This window comes from Zootoca vivipara, chromosome 1 (assembly GCF_965207765.1).
Source record: "Zootoca vivipara chromosome 1, rZooViv2.hap1.1, whole genome shotgun sequence".
NCBI classification, from domain to species: Eukaryota; Metazoa; Chordata; class Lepidosauria; order Squamata; family Lacertidae; genus Zootoca; species Zootoca vivipara.
Window position 1 is genome coordinate 57,576,166 of NC_142582.1, and position 20,421 is coordinate 57,596,586.

The 20,421-nt window shown below is 43.3% G+C and overlaps 1 protein-coding gene across 2 annotated transcripts in view; it reads right to left on the bottom strand.

Annotated features, from left to right (window-relative positions):
- Positions 1-19,354, bottom strand: part of LRP5 (LDL receptor related protein 5) — a 126,778-nt gene extending 107,424 nt beyond the window's left edge. The window contains exon 1 of one of the 2 annotated variants that reach the window (XM_035130368.3): positions 19,057-19,354. In XM_035130368.3, the coding sequence (XP_034986259.1) occupies positions 19,057-19,276 (220 nt within the window). In that variant the 5' untranslated portion in view covers positions 19,277-19,354. Of the gene's footprint in view, positions 1-18,646; positions 18,937-19,056 lie in introns of those variants that run through there. The other variant, XM_088665658.1, reaches the window with a different exon arrangement.
- Positions 19,355-20,421: the final 1,067 nt, after the last annotated feature.

Below are 20,421 nucleotides of genomic sequence, written 5' to 3' on the forward strand. Positions count from 1 at the left end.
TGTGCAGTTTCTGAATTCAGATGCACAGATTGCAGGCATGCTCCCCTCATGTAATTAAAATCTCATCGGGAGGAGAGCAGTGCCACATTCACTGGGTCTCCCGTCCACATCCTTGCTGGCTCTGCCTTCCTGCTGTCTACATGAGGGTGGTGGAAAGGGCTGAAGTAGGGGTCCTGTTGCATGCACACAGGCTCCCCATGTGATTTAAAATCCAGGCGGTTCAGTCCCTCTCCCCTTTAAGGCAATTGCAATCAATGATAGTACGCCCAAAAGGCGACTAATGGCAACTGAGCACACACACCCCAAACTGACACTGCAAAGAAAACAGAACAACCACCTTCAAAACCCCTACTGATTTGTGATGCATTTTGCATTTGTTTCAGGGATATAATTGTATTGTTGATTTTATGCAGTTTATCATCACGATAGTTTTTCTTAATGTTGGCAGTGTATTTTCTTTCCAAATAAAAAACACAAAACAGTTCAGTTGTTTTAAAGCAAGAAAACTTTCACATGCCAACAGCAATTTTTTCCCTCACCCAAGCATGGATTTTCTCACTTGCACAATCTCTCATTTTTAAGGAAACAATTCCTGGTTGTTCAAGGGTCTTCTCAATTTTATTTATTTTTTATTTAAAAAGAAATAATAGCTTGGCATCTCAGCAAAACAGGCTCAGAAATCAGACAACCTGAAAATAAGTTTTTAGTGTCTGTGCCTCCAGGATACACCACTATAGGACTTTTCAAACTTCCCATTAAAGCCACAAGGGCTAGGTTTTATGTTAATAAAAGCAGAGATTATCTGGATCACAATGACAGCCTGCAGTGCCTACAAGTGCTGACAGAATGAAAGGGTGAGGAGGGGGAGAGAAGAGAAGGCTTGGCAATGCCTATCCTTATGTACTTTTATTTCCAATTCTGGTTACGTTCATCTCTAATGAACAATTTGGTGCAATACAAAAGAAACATGCTGAAATCATGCCACATGTAGTTTCATTGAAGACCGTCTCAGAAACCCCACAGCCACAGTCTCTGTAGCACTGAAAGCAGCATTTCAGATTTTTGAACAACAATACAAAAGGAAATTTAGAATCTCCCTTCATGTAGTTCCAGAAATACAAAGCAATCCTGACCCCTGAGAAGCGATGCCATAAGGAATGAATTGACCTTAATCAGTGCTCCTGGGCTAATGCAGAAGCATCTCCAATAAAGAGCAACTTGAAAGACATTTGGAAAGAAGGGCTGACACACAACTCATGCTGTTATTCATACCATTGTTACCATTTGAACAATCCCTTTCCACCAGATCTTCTCCCCCCAAACCTGAACATCATTAAAGTGTTGGGCCCAAAAAGAAAATTTAAGAACTTGTTTTTTTAAAAGAAAATATACCTTCAAACATGATGCAATTTCACACCCTCCAATGCCCAACAATGTTTAAATTAAAACGTGAAAGACATTTTAAGTATCGACTAGTCTAACACATGCCATGCCCAAGGAGTCTTATGAAACAAGAATAAGAAATATGAAAAAGGTGTTGTGTTAGCTGCTATGAAACTCTGCAGATTAATTATTTCTGGCTTGGGTAGATTTCTGAGCATTGCTCCATATTTCAGATTAATTTCTCTTCCAAGTATGTGCATGGTATATTCAGTACAGATGGTAAAGGCAATGTACCTTTCCAACTTTCCTGAAACCTAGTCAAGTTTTTGGAGTCAGCAGAACCAACATCTGGAACTAGAAACTGATCAGAAACAAGCATACCTTTGTGAAAGGTTTTATTTACTGACGTCCTGTAATGTTTTTGCAAGTCAAATTTTCCATTATAACTAAACCATCATTTAATACCCTCCCTACCACAAAGTCTTAGAAATCGGCTAAGTTGCTGTCCAAACCATAACAACACTCACACATTTTTTAAAAAACCCCACCTAAAAAATTAAATGAGTCCAGGGAATACTTTCCCTTGCATATTTATGGTACCTGGAACATTTTAAAATAAGAAATGACTTGAACTTGTTCCTATGCAAACCGAGCCAATTACAATTTAAAAAATACTTAACTCTTCTTGCCTGTTGGCATTATAGCACATTAACTATTTCACACAGGCACTATAGATATGGCAAGTCATTTACAAATTCAAGCTAAGCTGACAAAAGCAAAAAACACGCCTTAACCTAGTTTGAAATCAAGCTCATGTGAAATGGAAGAGGAAACCCCGCCCGTCATGTGAAGGCAGCCTCAAGTGTCTGTGTGCGTTTCATAAGCATCCCATATGATGATACCAGAGATGGTTTACTTTATAAATCCATATTTTTAAACATGCCTTTTCTCTTTCCTCACTCCAGTTTTGGCCAGCGCTTGATTCCGTAATATTTCTGTTCACAGGAAACATAGCAAATCTCTTAAGAAAGGCCACCTCTCATGAGATTTTCAGATCAGAAAATAATCTGAAAACATCGTGAGAAAAATGTGAGGAGATGAATAGCTAAGCACGATAATTTCTGGATTTTTCCTATGTTATATCACTTCTCTGTTTCCAAAGTTTGAATAAAATCCCTGTATGCCAAGTAAAAAAATTATCCTTTGAAAAATTGATTTCAGGATGGAAAGTGGGGAAAGGTAGTCTGGGAGACTAGAATATAAACTTCCTATTGAGGGGAATGGCATCTAGTTGCTTGTTTAATGTTTTGCATCATCTGAAGTGTCTGTAGTGTGCACCTTATTTTATCTGTATTATGATGCAGATGATGTAGTACAATACCGGTAACAGAACCAGGTTATCTGTGTCGGTAGTTGAATTCAATCATGGTTTAGACCAGACACCCCCAAACTGCAGCCCTCCAGATGTTTTGGCCTACAACTCCCATGATCCCTAGCTAACAGGACCAGTGGTTGGGGAAGATGGGAATTGTAGTCCAAAACATCTGGAGGGCCGAAGTTTGGGGATGCCTGGTTTAGACATCAGAAACATGCTACAGGTTCATGTTCTCCTTCTTCCCTTTAGAAAACACATAACAAATCCTTTTTCCATGCCCCGGTTCACAGTAAATGGTTTACTGTGGTGTCTTAATCAAACTGGCTTCCAATTTGGAAGCAATCTGTGTTTAGCTGCAACAACATAATCTGCACTGTTGGGGATTCACAGAGATCTATTGCCACCACAAGACAGAAAGTGAAAGAGGAACTGATGTGCACAAGAGAAGGATGGAATGCTTGAGCATAGTGCATGTTTCCTTCTCAATGGGTAAACCATGGTTTGGCCATTGCATCTGAACTGAGCAAATCCTGCAAACTGAATCCCATGTCTTTCACTTGTGGTTTGAAAAAGTCAAATCCTCCTCAACTCTTGCTTTCCTCCTCGTCTTAATTATAATGTGTAATTCTTGTTTTAAGAAGATAATACGGTTGTAACCCATCGGTATTTGATTCTTGTCAGAAATCTGAAGAATGATTGGAAACCAAATAAAATCCACACATCTCCAGGGAGAGTCAAACTATGATAATTACTAAAACAAAGGATACTCTTTTAGCATGAAAACCATGGGAAATGATGTTGTAACAAAGAGAAGCAAGTTGGCATATGTCTCCATTGCAGTAATGTAGAGAGCAAAATGGTTACACTGGAATAAGCACACAAGCCAAGGAATCATGGTAAAGTCCAGGGATGGGTGAAGTACAGTAGTAAAAGTTTCTCAGTTGCCACCCATCTGGCCACAACTGCCTCTAGTAACTATTTGCAAGACTAGTTTTTATAAGGTAATGCTGGGCAAGCAGTGAAGCCCTATCACACTGGTGCTCTTCCCCTGCTGTTTCCTTTTCACTGTCAAGCAACTTGAGAGGAAAAAGGAGAGAAGGGGAGGAAGTGACTTTGGCTGAAAGGTGACAGGCACTAACTACCTATTCTTCTCTGCAAAACTGTTTGTGAAGCAAACAAGTAAAAAACTATTGTACTGCAACTCTTTCTTGCTCCTAGAAATATTCCCCAACATCTCCCATGCAAAACCACTATAAAGAAACTACTAGTGAACCAGACGTCATCCTCCAAGAGGATATTCCAAAATAAAATAAAATGAACTCACAGGCAACTAGACTTGTGCCTCTGTTTTTGAACAGTTTTGTTAAGAATAGTTAGACAAAGGGAGAAAAATCAAGTAATGCAAAAAAAAAAAGTCTCTGTCTCTCTGTGTGTATTCTGGGCTGGAGTCACTTAATGTACTCCATCAGCTGAAGCCCTGCGCATGCCTTCTGCTTGCACAATAGGGTTCACCTTGTCATCCCCCTGCACCCCAAAATTGGCCTGTGCAGAGCTCAGAAGAATTCCAAAAGCAGCGTCGAGTGGGTGGCTGGGGACAAGCTTCAATGCTTGTGCAGATGGAACATTTGTAATAGCACGACACTGAATTCCACTCTCTAGGTTTAAAAACTCTCAATGACTACAATCACAGCACAATGCCTGCTCATGAATTCAATGTGGCCTACTCCCAAGTAAGTGTTGTTAGGGTTGCAGCCTTAAGAGATAGAGTGTATTTCCCTTTCCTTAAAGTGGTCAGCTTGTCCTCTATATAAAGAGATTTCTGTTTGCTGGGGCTTCCAAGCCTCTCTCAAAACAGGCTAAGCAGGGTATTCAGGAACAGATCATTAAGGAAGTGGGAGATGGGTCTGAGGACCGCTTAGGGTGTCTGCGGCCTTCTCACATCTATTAATGCTGTTTAACAGGTTTGCCCTTAGGTTGTCTCAGTGGTTATTTTAATTAACAGAATTACAACCACTCCCCAGAACCACAACCACTACCAGGCTCACAACAGATTTGAACATCTATAAAGCGCATGGAATAGACAAGTGAGCTGGCTCTGCACATGCATGGAAACCCATTGCTTAAATGTGACCACACACCCACCCATGTCAAACTCTATGTGTATTAGGTAACACAGTTCTACAAGAATCAGACATGCCCTTCGCAAACATTTGCTATCTGCTCTCACTCCTTGTAGGTTTCTCTCGTTCATGAAGTACTTCAGCTCTGTCCACCCTCAGATTATTAAAATACTCCACTGTCCAACTTCGGCAGTGATATTAAACAGAATGGTTACCTGCTGTTAATACAAAACAGAGCCTACAACGCACCACTTATTATTCTCCCTTTTTCCTATCTGCCACTTATTATTTCTTTTGGTAAGCTTTTGTTAGTATTATTCCTTCTTAATATAACTACAGCCAAGAATTAAGATAAAAAAACTATGAAATATATACAATAGTAGTTGCATGAGTTAAAATAACAAAGCCCTAGAAAAGACTATCAACTTTATCAGACCACAAAGTATATTTCCAGATTTGCCAGGATTGTGATGAGGGTTGTCTTGAAAATGATGGTTCTGCTGTTGTGTCATAAAGGAATGACAAATCACATAAAAAGAATCTGGAGGTTCTAGTCCTTGTCAAATCTCAATTTATGCATGATTTCCTCCATTATAGTTATATTCCAGAGTGAGCAGTAGTAAGTATCCAATGTAAGATTCTGGGCTGTTTTACATTCAGTTGCAATAACTTTATGTGCTGCCAAGATTGTATATAAGACACCCCCCTTTTCCCAATATATTTACACGTATTATCAAAAATATTCAGTAGCATTAATTTTGGACAACAAACAATAGTTTCTTTAGTAATATTTAACGTTTCTATCAAATTCCAAAAATCTTGCACCAACTGACATTCCCACCATAAATGATAACCTGTACTAAGTTTATTGCAACCCCTCCAACAATTAGTAGGTGATATAGAATAAAATAATTTTGATATTTGCAAAGGAGTGTGATAACATCTGTATAATAATTATAATAAGTTTTCCCTTTAAAAAAAACCTGGAAACAGATTTTAAGGGCCATGATTCTCAAATGTTATTCCAATCCTTGGGAAGAATTTGTGTGCCAATATTCAGTTCCCATATCTTTTTAAGTTTCCCATATCTCCCAATTATTGAATTAATTGTGTGGGTTTAAAACACACACACACACACACACACACACACACACACACACACACACAAAACACCATTTGTATTCGTAACATGTATATGCAGCATTCAACTGGGTTTCTGTTTTACTTGGAAGTCGACCACTGCTATTTTTCTAGAAAGAGGTGTCAGAGGCTTCTGGTCCCACTTGCCTTAATAGAGGCAGCCCCCATGACAGCGGGGGATCATTAGCAAACAAAAAACAAAGATGACAGAGGGTAAATCATCCTTGCAATCCCCCCCCAAGAAGGGGGGGCTACCATTAAACTTTATAAATTTATATATTGTAACATCACAAATGGAAATCATTAATTATGTAGCTGACTAAGAGATTATTATTATAACTGAAATGTAACTGACATTATTAAAGATTATGAAATGCAGTGATATAAGACTGGAAATGCACCCAAACCACCATGCGGGGAAGCCACATTAATTAAAATGTATTAATTGGAAGTTGGTCGGCATGTTGATAATTGTATAATTTGGGAATTAATAGTTATTGTTTTAATTTTACTATTATTGGAAAACTAATTTAAAAATTATAGAAAGAAAGAAAGAAAGAAAGAAAGAGGGGGGGAGGTGCCGGAGCTCACCATGAACTTCTCCCTTGTTCTCTTAGAATGGCAATGGCACCCACATAAGAGGTGCTCGAGCTGAGCTCCAGCTGAAAAAAAAGCCCTGGAGACAACCTTTAAGTATAAATCATTTGAAGAATGTGGTATACCTAATACACTGATTGCAACGTTACATTGTTTCCTTTATATGTTATATTTACATAGTTAGCGTGGCAATGGTGAGCAAACACTTTGACGCCTTGATTGCTAGTTACAGTATTTCTTTGAGTCTTAACTAAAAGCTTTCATGCAACAAAAAGAAAACTCCAGCCTCGGGGTCACTCCTCTTACAGTTCAGTATAACAGAGAAAGCAGGTCACATCCTAAGCCAGGGAACCTTATTCAGCTCCAGGGCTGCCTTCCCTCATAAGACAACCTCCCAGGAACAAGGAGGCGGAGGGAGAAATGGGCAGAGCAAAGGATGCAATTCTTGCCTTTCTACAGTCGTCGTAGTCTTCTTCTTCTTTGGCGATCGCTCGTAGCAGAGTAAGATTGTCTTCCATAAACATGGTCAAGCACACAGAAAGATGAGGTTTCTATACGCCTCTCTTAATTCTTCATCCAGGCAGGTAAGGGGCATCATCACAGATCAGGAAAACCTTCCAGCCAGGCAATAGCACCCAAGTTTTGGAAGAATTTAACTACTTTATTGGGAGATTTTTAAACATATTGAAAGGAATAGAAATTATAGCTACTGCAGCGGTGTGTGGGAGGAACCCCCTGTTGCTGCGTCTCTGACTGTCAACACTTGGTAGGTTCTGATAAAATTAGGAAGCGTAAATGATCTAAACCCTTGTGGGCACCCCAAACAGTGCAGTGTGTGGTTGGCCAATAAACTTTCTTAACACAACTTTCAGGTGACAGCATTCATTTGCTTTCAGAGGCATAACACCAATCCGTCACTGGATGGCTGTATATCACTAATTAATCTGTGTTAAAACTGAGTTTCCAAAACCAACAATTGAAACGTTAACAATCCCAGTTTTTTGGCAAATAAAAAAACACAGAGGTGCACTGCTGAATGCTAACAGTCATGTAAACATGATTAGGAAACTATACGCACATTTTCTGACACATTTCCAAAATATCTGCCTTGCAGATTCATAAGAATTATCAATATTCAGAGGTCAATGCTGATTGATATAGCCCCCAGTCTTTGGAAACTTACTGTATTGCTATGTCCCTAAAAAGAGAACACCCGCCAGGTGTGCATAAAATAGCAGAGGATGCTAAAGTGTGCCATAAAATAATGAGATGGACATTACCCCTTCCCTTCTCAAATGTACATGTATAAAAAAGCTAGTTCCTGGGATTCCACCACACTCTACTGTCCCACCAAAGCTCAATTCATATTCGTCAGTAGTAACATATGAGCCATTTCTTCATGGGAAGACACACACAGACACACACTCTTAAATAAACATTTTGATCCAGGAATAGCAAGGGCAAAAACAACTACATTGGACTAAAGACACAGGACCTACCATAGGACTAGGCAGAGTGAGAACTGAGCTAGCCTCCAATACTCTTTCAATTAAAACAGGATGACACAAGAAGGAATAATCTAAGTAAGACAGCAGAGGCAGCAAAATCAACGCCTGCCTCAGAAACTAGAGACAAGGAGAAGTTCATTGCCCATCTAGATTCCAAACTTTATCCACTTATCTGCCTAAAACCTTTAGGCACAGGAATGGGCATGTACCTCCCCACTTGCAAGGAAGAGAGAAGTGTAAGAGCCAAGGTGGCAGGTACACTATCTGTGTAGAAGCAGCTAAAGCAGGCATGGCCAAACTTCCCAACCCTTCCTGTAAACTTTCATATGCAGTTTGGTAGGACCAGCAGCACAGCTAGTTGTCAGTATTACACTTGCTGTATTCTAGTAATATGACTCTAGAGTAGGGGTGTCTAACCTGTGACCCTCTGAGTTGCTGCTTGACTACAACTCCCATCAGCTCCAGGCAGCATGGCCAGTAGTCAAGGATGAGGAGAGTAGGTAAGTCCAGAAACATATGGAGAGGGCCACAGGCTGGCCACTCCTGTTCTGGAGAGTGATAAAGAAACAGACACCAAGGAGATGGTTTTAGAACAGGCATGCCCAAACTGTGGCCCTCCAGATGTTTTGGCCTACAACTCCCATGATTCCTAGCTAACAGAACCAGTAGTGAGGGATGATGGGGACTGTAGTCCAAAACATCTGGAGGGCCGAAGTTTGGGGATGCCTGTTTTAGAAGGTGAGGGGCATGGGGAGGCCCTGCATCATATGCTCCACAGAGCAGTCTTCAATTCCAGATTATTAGCTGCTGGCAAACAAAGTATTGGTCATCTGCAACTAATTCTATTTCAAAGCTACATCAAAAAATTTATTCTCCCAATTGGCTGAACATCTCTTGGAAAGGAGTGCAAATTCCAGAGTTACCTTCTGCAAATGCTTTAACTGTTGGTTGGTTTTGTACAACTTTTCTTTTAGTTAAAGGATGACACACATGAGGAGGAGAATATGGATCCCACAGCAAGTCCAGTAACTCATAAGTAACAAATACAAAATAAGATTCTCACTTACTGCATTAAATGACCACAGCTTTAAACTAGAAATATATGTTCAGTTTAAACCAGGCTTCCTCAAACTCGGCCCTCTAGATGTTTTTGGCCCACAACTCCCATGATCCCTAGCTAGCAGGATCAGTGGTCAGGGATGATGGGAATTGTAGTCTCAAAACATCTGGAGGGCCGAGTTTGAGGAAGCCTGGTTTAAACCTTATGCAGTGTGGCCTTCACACAGAGCCCCTGGTTGTTTCATGGACTACTGACCCTGTGCCACTTCCACTGCCACTAACCAGGTTTCCCTGGAAATATATTCATACTCAGTCAGGTTGTAATGTATTAACAAAGATTCCAGTTTATTGTGGATGTAAACAAGTTTTAAATACTTTGAAACACTGTAATCCGATTCACTCTCTCTGTCTTCCCTCTGTCTCTAACGCACTCTGACTCCTATGCCTCCCACCCACAAGAAACCAATCCCCGAGCTGTCTTCCCAACTGTCTAAACCTCCAGCTAAGCCTTGTAAAAAGCAGGTAGGCTCCACCTCTGGACTTTTCTGTTGGTCTACCTATTAACATTAACCTCTCCAAAAGGAAATGCTGCAAATACAAATTAAGTAATATACATCAGATTGCTAAGTAGCAGTCGCATCTACCATGGTGAAGTCTCACAGTTCGTGTGAGTTTAGAAAATTGGGGAGGGGGCCGTTTGTCTAGGGCAAGCATGGGTGTGGAACAGAACATACAGTGTGAATTTTAGGTTTCAAGTGATTCAAGTCAGACTTATTAGTAATCCACTACAATTTGGGATCTATTTCCTCTACTCCATTTAAATCTCATTTTATGCAGCTTAGCTAACCGGATCCAGATGCACCTTACAGACTAACACTTATTGTGGTATGAGCTTTCATAGTCAAGAGGCTTCTTCATTCAAGACATGAAGTGGACTGGAAAGATGGTTTTCCTCCACCGTACCTCAACCCGCATGGGGTGTATATGTCATGTATCTGATGAGGACAGCTCTTATCGATTAAAGGTCATGCCATAAGAAACCAGTAAGTCTTTAAATACCGCAGAACACCGGCTTGTATCCAAAGTGCCTTCTGCTTGCAAAATGCCTCTTACACCTATGGAAAGCTGGTTCCAGCCTAGCAGAAAAGCACAGGGTGAGAAAGGGGACCCCAAATCTAGGGAGGTTCTCCAATTCCCTGTCTTTATGGCCCAACTGAGATTATATGTTAAAGCCGTATCTTCCTTACTCAATTGTCTCTCACACTCTCCATACATTGAAGCACAGCACTACAAGCCTTGTGGTTGCACAAGTGTTCAGCAAAACAGCACTAATACATTTCTCTTTTAACTCATGGTTTGGGGTACAAAGGGTGGCCACATCCACATGCAACAATAAGCCAGACTTTCTGGTTTGTTGCATCTTATCAGGAACTAGTGGATTTCAGCCCGTTCAATAACGGGCGCTAGAATCCTGGGGTTCGGAGAAGCGCTTGCGCAGCGCTTCTCCGAAGCCTGGGACCTGTCCTTGTTGTCGGCGGCAGGGGGGCAGGAACGGAGGAGGAGAAAGCACTGTTTTCTCCTCCTCCGTTCCTCTCCCCCAGCCACCGAGAGGAAGGAGACATCCCGGGGTTCGGAGAAGCGCTTGCACAGCGCTTCTCCGAACCCTGGGACCTGTCCTTGCTGTCGGCGGCAGGGGGACAGGAACGGAGGAGGAGAAAGTGCTGCTTTCTCCTCCTTCCTTCCTCTCCTCCAGCCACCGACAGGAAGGACGCGGGACACAAATGCCTACCTCGCCGCTGCTGCTTCGCGGCCTCCCACCGCTCCTCTTATGGGCCAGGGAGGGTTGTGAGGAGGAGGCCTCCGCCGGCCTCCACCCTCGCTTCCCTGACGTGCCCTGCAGTGAGGCGGTGTCCGGCCAGGAGCGGCGGTTGGAGGAGGCAGGGGGGGGAGAGCACGCACGTGCAGTCTCTCCGTCCAATCCCTGTGTCCCTGGGGCACATGCGCAGTAACCCAGGGACACACGGAAAACTTGGACGCAGAGACACTTGCATATTATTATATAGAATGAGTCTGATCACTCCTGGTTTGCTTCTCCTAGTTTGCACAAGCAGGATAAGCAAAGTGTGGAGCCTTGGCTTCAGGTTCCTTCCAGACCAGGGATCATGGTTTGCTGCTCCTTAACAAGCCACAATCAGCAAGCCAACAAGCCACTGTTTCACGGTGGCAAGGAGCAGACTATATTCTTCGAGAATGGATCCTGACAGTGTCCTCCATTTGAATGTCTTTCGGAATACCAATTCTGTAACATTTTACTTCATGTAAAACATTAAAACAGATAGAACCCCTGAAAGCTATATATTTAAGAAAGACATGGAATATGTGCAGCTTTATATGATTTGCATTTTATACAGGTCTTTATAATGCTCCACATATTTGACAACTATAAATGGAGAAGCATTGGGAACTCTGAAGACACAGGTAGGGAGGAGTCAAGCTTTAGGACAGGGTGGGGAAGCCTAAGGGTCACATTCTGTCAAGGACAACCTTCCAGGGACTGCATAGACAAGGCCTGAGGCAAAAGCAGGTGAAGCAATGGATGAGACCCTTACCTTTGTAAGGCTGGAGTACATTCTAGCCACACAAAATGAGTGACGTATCCACACACACACCGATCCATCCTCCATTCAGGACCAGCAAGGGCCATTATCACAGTTCAAACACTCTTCAACTAGATCAGGGGTGTCCAAACTTTTTTCAAAGAGGGCCAGATTTGATTAAATGAAGGGCCGTGAGGGCCGACCAGAGAGCTTACCAAAGTTTTTGACCTTTTTTAGGATTGAAGTTACTGAGGTTTTTTTAGGATTTTACCCCAGGAAATAAACTGCCACAGGGGCCAGATTAAACCGACCGGCAGGCCAGATTAGGCCCCCAAAACAGACTTTGGACCTGCCTGAACTAGACAAACAACTTGGGGTACAGGGCTGGTGAGGGGTGAGCTTGGGAAGAAAGGAGCAGCCTAGTCTCCAAGGATTAGAGGGACTTGGCCATTTTCAGCTCCTAGGCTTGAGAAGCTTCACCCCTGGCTTTAGGAGAAAACTAACACAATGTTGTACTGTTAATACCAATGCCGTAGAGAGACCACCTAGTTCAGATGTTTTACTTATTCGGATCTTCTAAATATTCATAGGGCCTGATCAGATGTTATTTTCAAGTCTGGTATAAGAGAGTGCCAGCTTGGGTGCATCAATATCCTCTCATATTCCTCTGAAACTATGATAGTTCAGGGAGAGCCCAAGTACAGTTAAGTGCTATAATTCAACTGAGTCTGTACAGGGAGCAAGAATGGGGCATGAGTGACCCCAAGATTCACACCTGTCACTATCATTTTATTACATATACCGTATGTCAAAAAGCTAATTCCGTCAACTGATCCTACTCTGCAGCAAACAGCCCAGCAATCAGGACTCATTGCTATTGTTCATGCCCATCTTCCTTTTGTGCTTTCGTAACACCCACTCATCCCATGCAGAATAAAAATACAGCTCATATGCACCTCTGAATTTGTCATTCATTACATACTAAAATGTACATTAAAAATCAAGGACTGGTTGTTTTCTTTTACACCACCAAGACAGCCAAACATGTAATGCAAAGAGAAAATGAGGGAAAGAGAGCAAACTTTAAAAACCCGAGAAGCTCTTACTAAGCAACCTTACTAATACAGTCCATATGTAAAGACTAAAGTCAACTTAGGAAATATGAGGCACAAAATAAAAGTTTCCCTAAAATTTGAGTTTTATTTTAGCAATATGTTGGACAATGTCAAACTTCAGGCTTCAATATCCCATTAAAGTTGTATTTACCAAAGTCTGAAATTCAACATTGTCTTCTTAACAGGGAAGAGGAAAAGGCTTATGGTGTTACAGCATAGTTTGGTTCCCTATAACCATATACTAGACACACATACAATATTTCACTGCCTTTTCCTCAATGAGCCAGTGGACTTGGGAGAGAGACAGGAAAAAGGTCTCCTTGTTAATTCTCCTTGACCTCTCAGTGGCTTTTGATACCATCAACCATGATATCCTTCTGGAGCAGCTGTCCAAATTAAGGGTGGGTGGCACTGTTTGGATGTTCAAATTTCAATGTGCTCCAGCCCCATGGAGCCTTCAGTGCAAGTCAGATGAACATGCTGAATCCAATTTCCAGGAATTTAAGACAGTGGCTCAGGCAGCAGTTCATATATGCACCAAGTTTTCATGAATGTAAGAACAGCTGGAGAAATTGTTCAGGCAAGCGGACAGCACATGTGGCATTAACACATAGGCTTTGACATAATATGTTCCCACAGTTCTTCGGGGGGGGGTGGACTCCCCTGGCCAGCATGAAGCCTCTCAGCCCCCACCATCATGATGTGGCAAAGGTGGTGCAGCAATAAAACTGCTAGCACATTTGCAAAGCTAAGCAGGTCTGGTATGATTGTATGTGGGACCGTGTGTTGAGTTTCCTGCATCACACAAGGTTGGACTAGATGACTCTAGGGGTCCCTTCCAACTCCACAATTCTATGGTTTAAAAGTACATAGAGCTAAAAGAGGAAGTTTTTCCTCTTTCACTTCTGTGAGCTTTTCAATGTTTATAATACCTACAGAGAGACCAGAATGGCAGAGGTAAGGATAAGTAAATCTAGGAGACTGATGGGAAGAAAATGTGGTTGACCTGGGAGGCAGCAGAGGAAGGGGAGGGAAGGAAGGAAGGAAGGAAGGAAGGAAGGAAGGAAGGAAGGAAGGAAGGAAGGAAGGAAGGAAGGAAGGAAGGAAGGAAGGGCTGTAGAATGCATAAGAGGATTGACCGTGCATACATCAGATCCAGTAAAACAGACATTTTTGAAACTGCATGAAGTTTTTACATGTTTTCCCCACATTACAGATCACATTTTTCTCCATAGACTAACCATAGGAATCACAATCTGCTGCTTTCCAGCACTACTTTGGCCCAAAAACAATTCAAAAGGATCTGTTTTAATTCTACTGCATGCAACTTTTACCCAAACCCCATGGAAAAGCAGTGTTTTCATATTCATGTGCATTTTCTTTCTATATGTCAGGGGCAGGAAGCCCACAGCACTCTCTCAAAATTGTGAATGTGCCCACAGACCAAAAAGGATTGGCAACCCCTGCCTTAACTTAAGTTCTATGGAAATCCCAAGGTCAAGCAGTTTTTAAGCACAGAGTTCAGTGAGGTAATTTCACATGCTGTTCTAATCCCAATAGTTTTTTTAAAAAGCAAAACAAGCAGATGACTACAATCTTCAACAGTTCATTTCATAAACTGGAGGATTGAAGTTAAAATCGCTTGCTTCAGAAATATGCCTACTGTGTTTAGAATTTCACAACCATCAACTGTTAAGTGCACATTTAAGAAGCTGTGTGTTGGCAACTGATCAATCTTTAAATCAGCTTTAGAAATAAAAATAAAAAACTGGAGCCATTTTCTACTTGCTTTCTCATTAACATATTCCTTTCACACTTGGAAATCAGTTTGAATTCTCAAACACATATAGCAAAAAAGCATAGTACACTTTCAAAACTGAAATGATCAGAATCCTAAAAAGTTCTCACATAAAGTACCACAAGACTGCTTTTCACTTGTGGGCCATCTACAACCCTAACCTGATCTATAAAAAAAAAAAAAAAAAAATGTCCGGTAGCACCTTAGAGACCAACTAAGTTTGTTTTGGGTATAAGCTTTCATGTGCATGCACACTTCTTCAGATACCATGCATGCACACAAAAGCTTATACCCAGAACAAACTTAGTTAAGTCTCTAAGGTGCTACTGGACATTATGTGTGTGTGTGTGTGTGTGTGTGTGTGTGTGTGTGTGTGTGTTTATATATACACATACATACATATATATTGACTGTGTCAGACCAACACAGCTACCTACCTGAATCCTAACCTGATCTAATATCCCTAAATTTAAATAAATTTATTTCCTTTGTAATTTAAATCACGATTGCTATTGCCTTGATGTAAACCAAGGCAGGCTGGCAGCTGGATTTAGTAACCTTCCAAGAACATTCATCTTGAGAAAACTAAATGGAACATTAACCTAACATTCTGAAGTATGTGAGCTTTCAAAAAAAATTTATTTATGTTGAACACTGCCCTCCCGCTATAATGTGTATTAGGAGAACAAACAACAGACTATGCATTTCACTGCACATACTACCTATACCAGGGGTAGGCAACCTAAGGCCCGTGGGCTGGATGCAGCCCATCGCCTTCTAAAGCTGGCCCAGCATGTTTTTACATGAGTAGAATGTGTCATTTTATTTAAAATGCATCTCTGGGTTATTTGTGGGGCATGGGAAATCATTCATTCCCCTCCCCCCAAAAAAATAGTCCGGCCCACCACATGGTCTGAGGGAAGGTGGACCGGCCCACAGCTAAAAAAGGTTGCTGACCCCTGACCTATACTCAAGCAGTAGCAGTCCAATTTAATGTGTGCCGAGAGGAGAAATGAACGTTTCTAGCAATGCATGTTATATGCCAGTGACAGAATAGGAAATGAGAACAGAAAAGTACCGGTATTTGGGGCTCATGTGGAGAAAGAACCAGTGGCCCTCCAGATGTTGCTGGACTGCAACTCCCATTGCCCCTGGCAACGGGCCATACTGAATGAATCTGATGGAACTGAGGTCCAATAACACTGGAAAATCCACCAAGTCCCCTCCCATGGCTTATTTTCTTAACTTTAGGAGGCCCGCACAGTAAGTGTGCAATGCACTTCTGCGCAGTTCAAATGGCACTGATTTGGGGGTCTAGAGCACTATATCAGCATTTCTGCTTCCAGGATTCCAGATATTGGGAAGTGTGGGGGTGGATGGGGGAATAGTAGGGGAAGAAACAAGAAAGAATAAGTATTTTTATTTCTCACTGCTCTCCTGCTGGTCAACACAGCTAAGAGAGACTAGCGTGAGCACCACAAAATGAATACAGGGTATTGCAGAATTAACATTACTATCTTACCCAGAAACCCTTATACACTGCTTTTGTGTGTTAAAAGTTCCAACGGGATGCATAGCAAACTTGTCTCTGGACACACTCTTTGATAAGTAACCACAAACAAGCTCAACCAACAGCTGTCCAGAAAAAGGCAAAAATATACTATTGTAAGTAATTAGATATAGCCAACCAACTGTCAATTTTGAAAAAAAGTGACAAAAAAGTTCACAGGTATACTAGAATATAGGATCCCTTATGCAAAATACTCGTAATAGACGAAATGATAACACCAATGCTTTATTTAAATGAAAAGGTGAGGCTTAAATATCCTAGACTCTACCACTTAACACAGCTCTGCTAAATGCCAGCCACAAATGATATCCAACATTAAACATACTGAAGAGTAGACCCAGTAAAATCAATGGACTTAAAGATTTCAATGGATTGGACCCCCCCCCGTATTATTAGTTATCACCCATTGATTGCAATTATTTTTTGTGTATATCTAACATTGGATATAACCCACTGTTTATAGTCATTTAAAATTTTATCGGTTACGGTTTTAATGTTACGGAAATTCTTTATTTGGTTAGAGAATAAATATTAACTGAATCCCTACCAAAGTAAATTAAACACATATTTTCTATTGGATGTGCTGCTGTAAACGAATTTTGCCCAAACTAACAGGTATACAGCAGCTGCCCTTTTTCACCCTAAGCTGCTGGCCACCTTAAGTACCCTTAAGTACACAGAGTTCATTTGTTCATTTAACAAAGGTACATGGTGGCTGTGTTCATATTCCTTTAAAATTTATCAGAGAACAGCCCCTCTTTGGGGTTATTTTGGCCTCAGTTTGCCCCACACAAGATTTTAAACAGAAGCCCTACTAAATAAAACAAGAACATTCCTCAGAGAACTGAGCTCCTGGAATTTTTTTAAAAAGACCACAATATGTTACCTCACCACTGTAACAAACTAGTGGATCAATGACACCAAGATTCTGCAAATGACTTGACTCCTAAAATATTTTATCATAAAGAGATTCAATTACCACATTTTTCCATGTAGAAGACTGGGTTTCCCCCCCTAAAAAATAATGTCACATTTTGGGGGGCGTCTTATACACAGATACATCTCCCCCATTTTCTTAAATCAGAATCCCCCCCAAATATACATGGGGGCATCTTATAGACGGAAAAATACGGTATCAGAGGTTCAGAAGCCTTTTCACAAACACACACCTATAGTTAAAACCATGCACAAACAGAACACAGCGGCTGTGGAGGAATTTTAGTCAGAGCTCCCATGTTAAATGATAGTTCTAGTAACTAATGCAAGATAAGTGGGTGGCCTAATACGAATTACCCTGAGGGGGTGCTCTACTGACTGTTAGCCACACTGCTATATTTCTTCAACTACTTGGGAAATTACAACAATTAACATTCATTAGTGCATCAAAACTTCAGTTTGCTGACTGCTACGCAGACAACAAGCAGACCAGGCTACCGCGTGAGGCTCCCTGAGTGCAAACTGGAACTTTCCTGTAGGCAATGACAGAAAGGAGCAAAAAAGTACAGCTCCTTTCGGGTGGCAACCCCTGGATCACTTTCTAATTATTATCACCACACTGGTATTCAGACATTTAAACACTGTGGGGATTTCGGCAAGAATAGAACAAATGTTCTCAAATTGGACAAGTAAGTCCACATTTGCTTTGTGCACTACATTCAAACGCAGAAGTAAAGCCACTTTTCCAGCCCAATGGAAGAAGCCATTGGGAAAATACAGCTACAACCATCACCACCACCCTTCTTAATCTCCATATATCACATATGAATGCAGAAAGTTCCCAGTCAAAATTTAAACACACACACAAATGTGCACAGAAGTTTAAGGAAGAAGCAGAAGAGAAGCGTGATTCCCTCCAAAAGTTTAAAACTAGTGCTAATTGATATGGAAATGGACGTGATTGTCTGAACGCTCCGAGCAGTCAAGGGAACAAATGTTCACTGTAGCTAAAGTCTGGGTAAACCCCCAGACAGACAAACTCTTCTCAGAAGTCTGTTTTGCCAAGTGTTAAGTTTCACAAGTCAAGCAAGTCTTTCCCTCCCTCCCTCCCTCCGTTTCTCCCCCATACCCTCCCCTTTACAACTTTAAAATAAAAGGAAAGAAGATCTGCTTCCCCCCCCCAACCCCCACTCCCAACGCTGATGCCAAAAGTTTGATTCTGCCTGTGATCGACACCCGACACCAGCTCCTCCAAACTCCAGGGAAATCACTGCGTCTGAGGGCCGCAAAGCGCTGGGAACGGGGAGGGGGGAGACTTTTGTCTCGCTCTCGAGGCACAAGGTTGAGCTCGAAAGCCCAGCAGCATGCAAAAGGCGACGGGAATCCTTTCCTGGCCAGCAGGAAAAAGGAAGGCTCACCCCACACACACATCAAACAAAACACCCTACATTTATTTTTTGGTGCTGGGGGATGAGTAGGTCACGCAAGCGCCGAGAACTTGTTGGCGGGGGGGGGGGAAGCCACAACGAAGCAGCTTTCCGTCCTTTTTCTTGCCCGATCTGGTACGGGTCGCCCTCGCAAACACCCCGCTGTGCCTCTTGCGGATCCTGGCCCCGAGGTCCTCACGGCCACGAGTCTCCTCGATCCCCCCCCCACTCGTTTTTTCCACCCTCCGCTTTTCCTCCCTGCCGCCGCCGCCTCCGTCCCATGCCAGCCTCCTCCATTCCCACCAAGTCCCACTTCTCGAGTTGCGCGGAGAAGTTTCCGTCTCCACAACAAAAGGCTTCCCCGCTCTCCCCGAGCCCGGGAAAGGCAGCTGCCGCCCGCCGGATCCCCCTCCCCTCGCCCCGAAACTTACCCCCGACGGCGGCGCCCAAGCTGCCCCGAAACACCACGGCGGCCAGCAGGGACAGGAGCAGCAGCCGAGGCGGCGGCGCTGCCGCCTCCATGTTGTGCCGCAGCAGCAGCTGCCCGCCGAGTGGCTCAGGCGGGCTCCATGCTCCGAGTGCGCCGCGCTCGGCAGACGGGGAGGGAGGCGCTCTATGGATTCCCCACCTCCTCCGCCGCCGCCTCCTCATCTAGGCGCTGCTGCCGCTCTGGGAAGGAGAGGGGGGAAGGGGACTTGGGAGCCTCCCGCTTCCCTCCAGCCCCAGAACGAGCTGAGCGGAAGCCAAGGGACCGCCCCGCCCCTTTCCCCGGCGTGGGACAACCGCGCGCCCCCTACTCGGCCGTCGCCGCTCCTCTCGCCTGTTGCTGGCTCGCCTGCTCAGCGAAAGAGCGCCAGGTGGCCAGCTCTCCCTTCGTCAGGTCTTACTCCTAGGCGAGCAAGAAGTCACCACCCACCGGGTGGAGGGCGGGAAGAGACCCGCAAACGGCAACCCGGGTTTAGGGTGCGACCTTGAGCCGTCCAGGTAGTAAGTAGCCTGTCCCGGGGGGGGGGGGCTTCCTCGGACGTAAACGTTCCCCACTCAGTTCCCAAGTAAGTGCAGCTCAGTCTCATGGGATGGCAGCCCCAAGGTACGCTCCCCTATGGGGTCTAACAGGGGTGGCAACTTAAATAAAGTATGGGGGGGTTTCAGACCACATTATTTGAATGGCAATGCCCATCCACTGGGGGGACTCAGCCCCCTCAAATATTTTATTGGGGGGTGCAAAGGGACCTCAGCTCCTAGGAGTTGGCCACTATGGGTCGTTGGCAGGAGCCCCAAACCCAGGGGCGGCATTGCAGTTCATGAAAGCTGCTCAAATGGTTCAAGGAGCTGCTAGGGTTGCTCTCTTTTTCGGGCGGGCGGAGGCTTGTGCCTTGAAAATCAGCTTGACTGGCACGTTCAGCAAGTGAATCCCCCCCCCCCCAATGTATCTCACTTTGCTTCTGGAAAGGCTGCACACCTTTCCTTCTAGGAAAAAGGTAGTTCCAAAGCTGGGATGGGGAACCTGTGGCACTCCAGATGTCCTACGATTCCAGGCTCCCAGCAGCCGCAGCCAGCATGTCAGGCCAGGGGTCAGTGATGCAGAGAGTTGCTGAACTACAACATCTGGAGGGCTACACAAGCTCCCTGTTCTTCTAAAGTGGGACATGCAATACTCACCAATAGAAATTCCTTGCGTGTTAAGTGCCTGAAGATTAACCCTGCATGAGAAATAGCATGCTGCTGTAGGGCAGCGTGTTTATAGCATTAAGTCTACTACATGTGAGAAAATGGCTACAATGCTACATTCACCA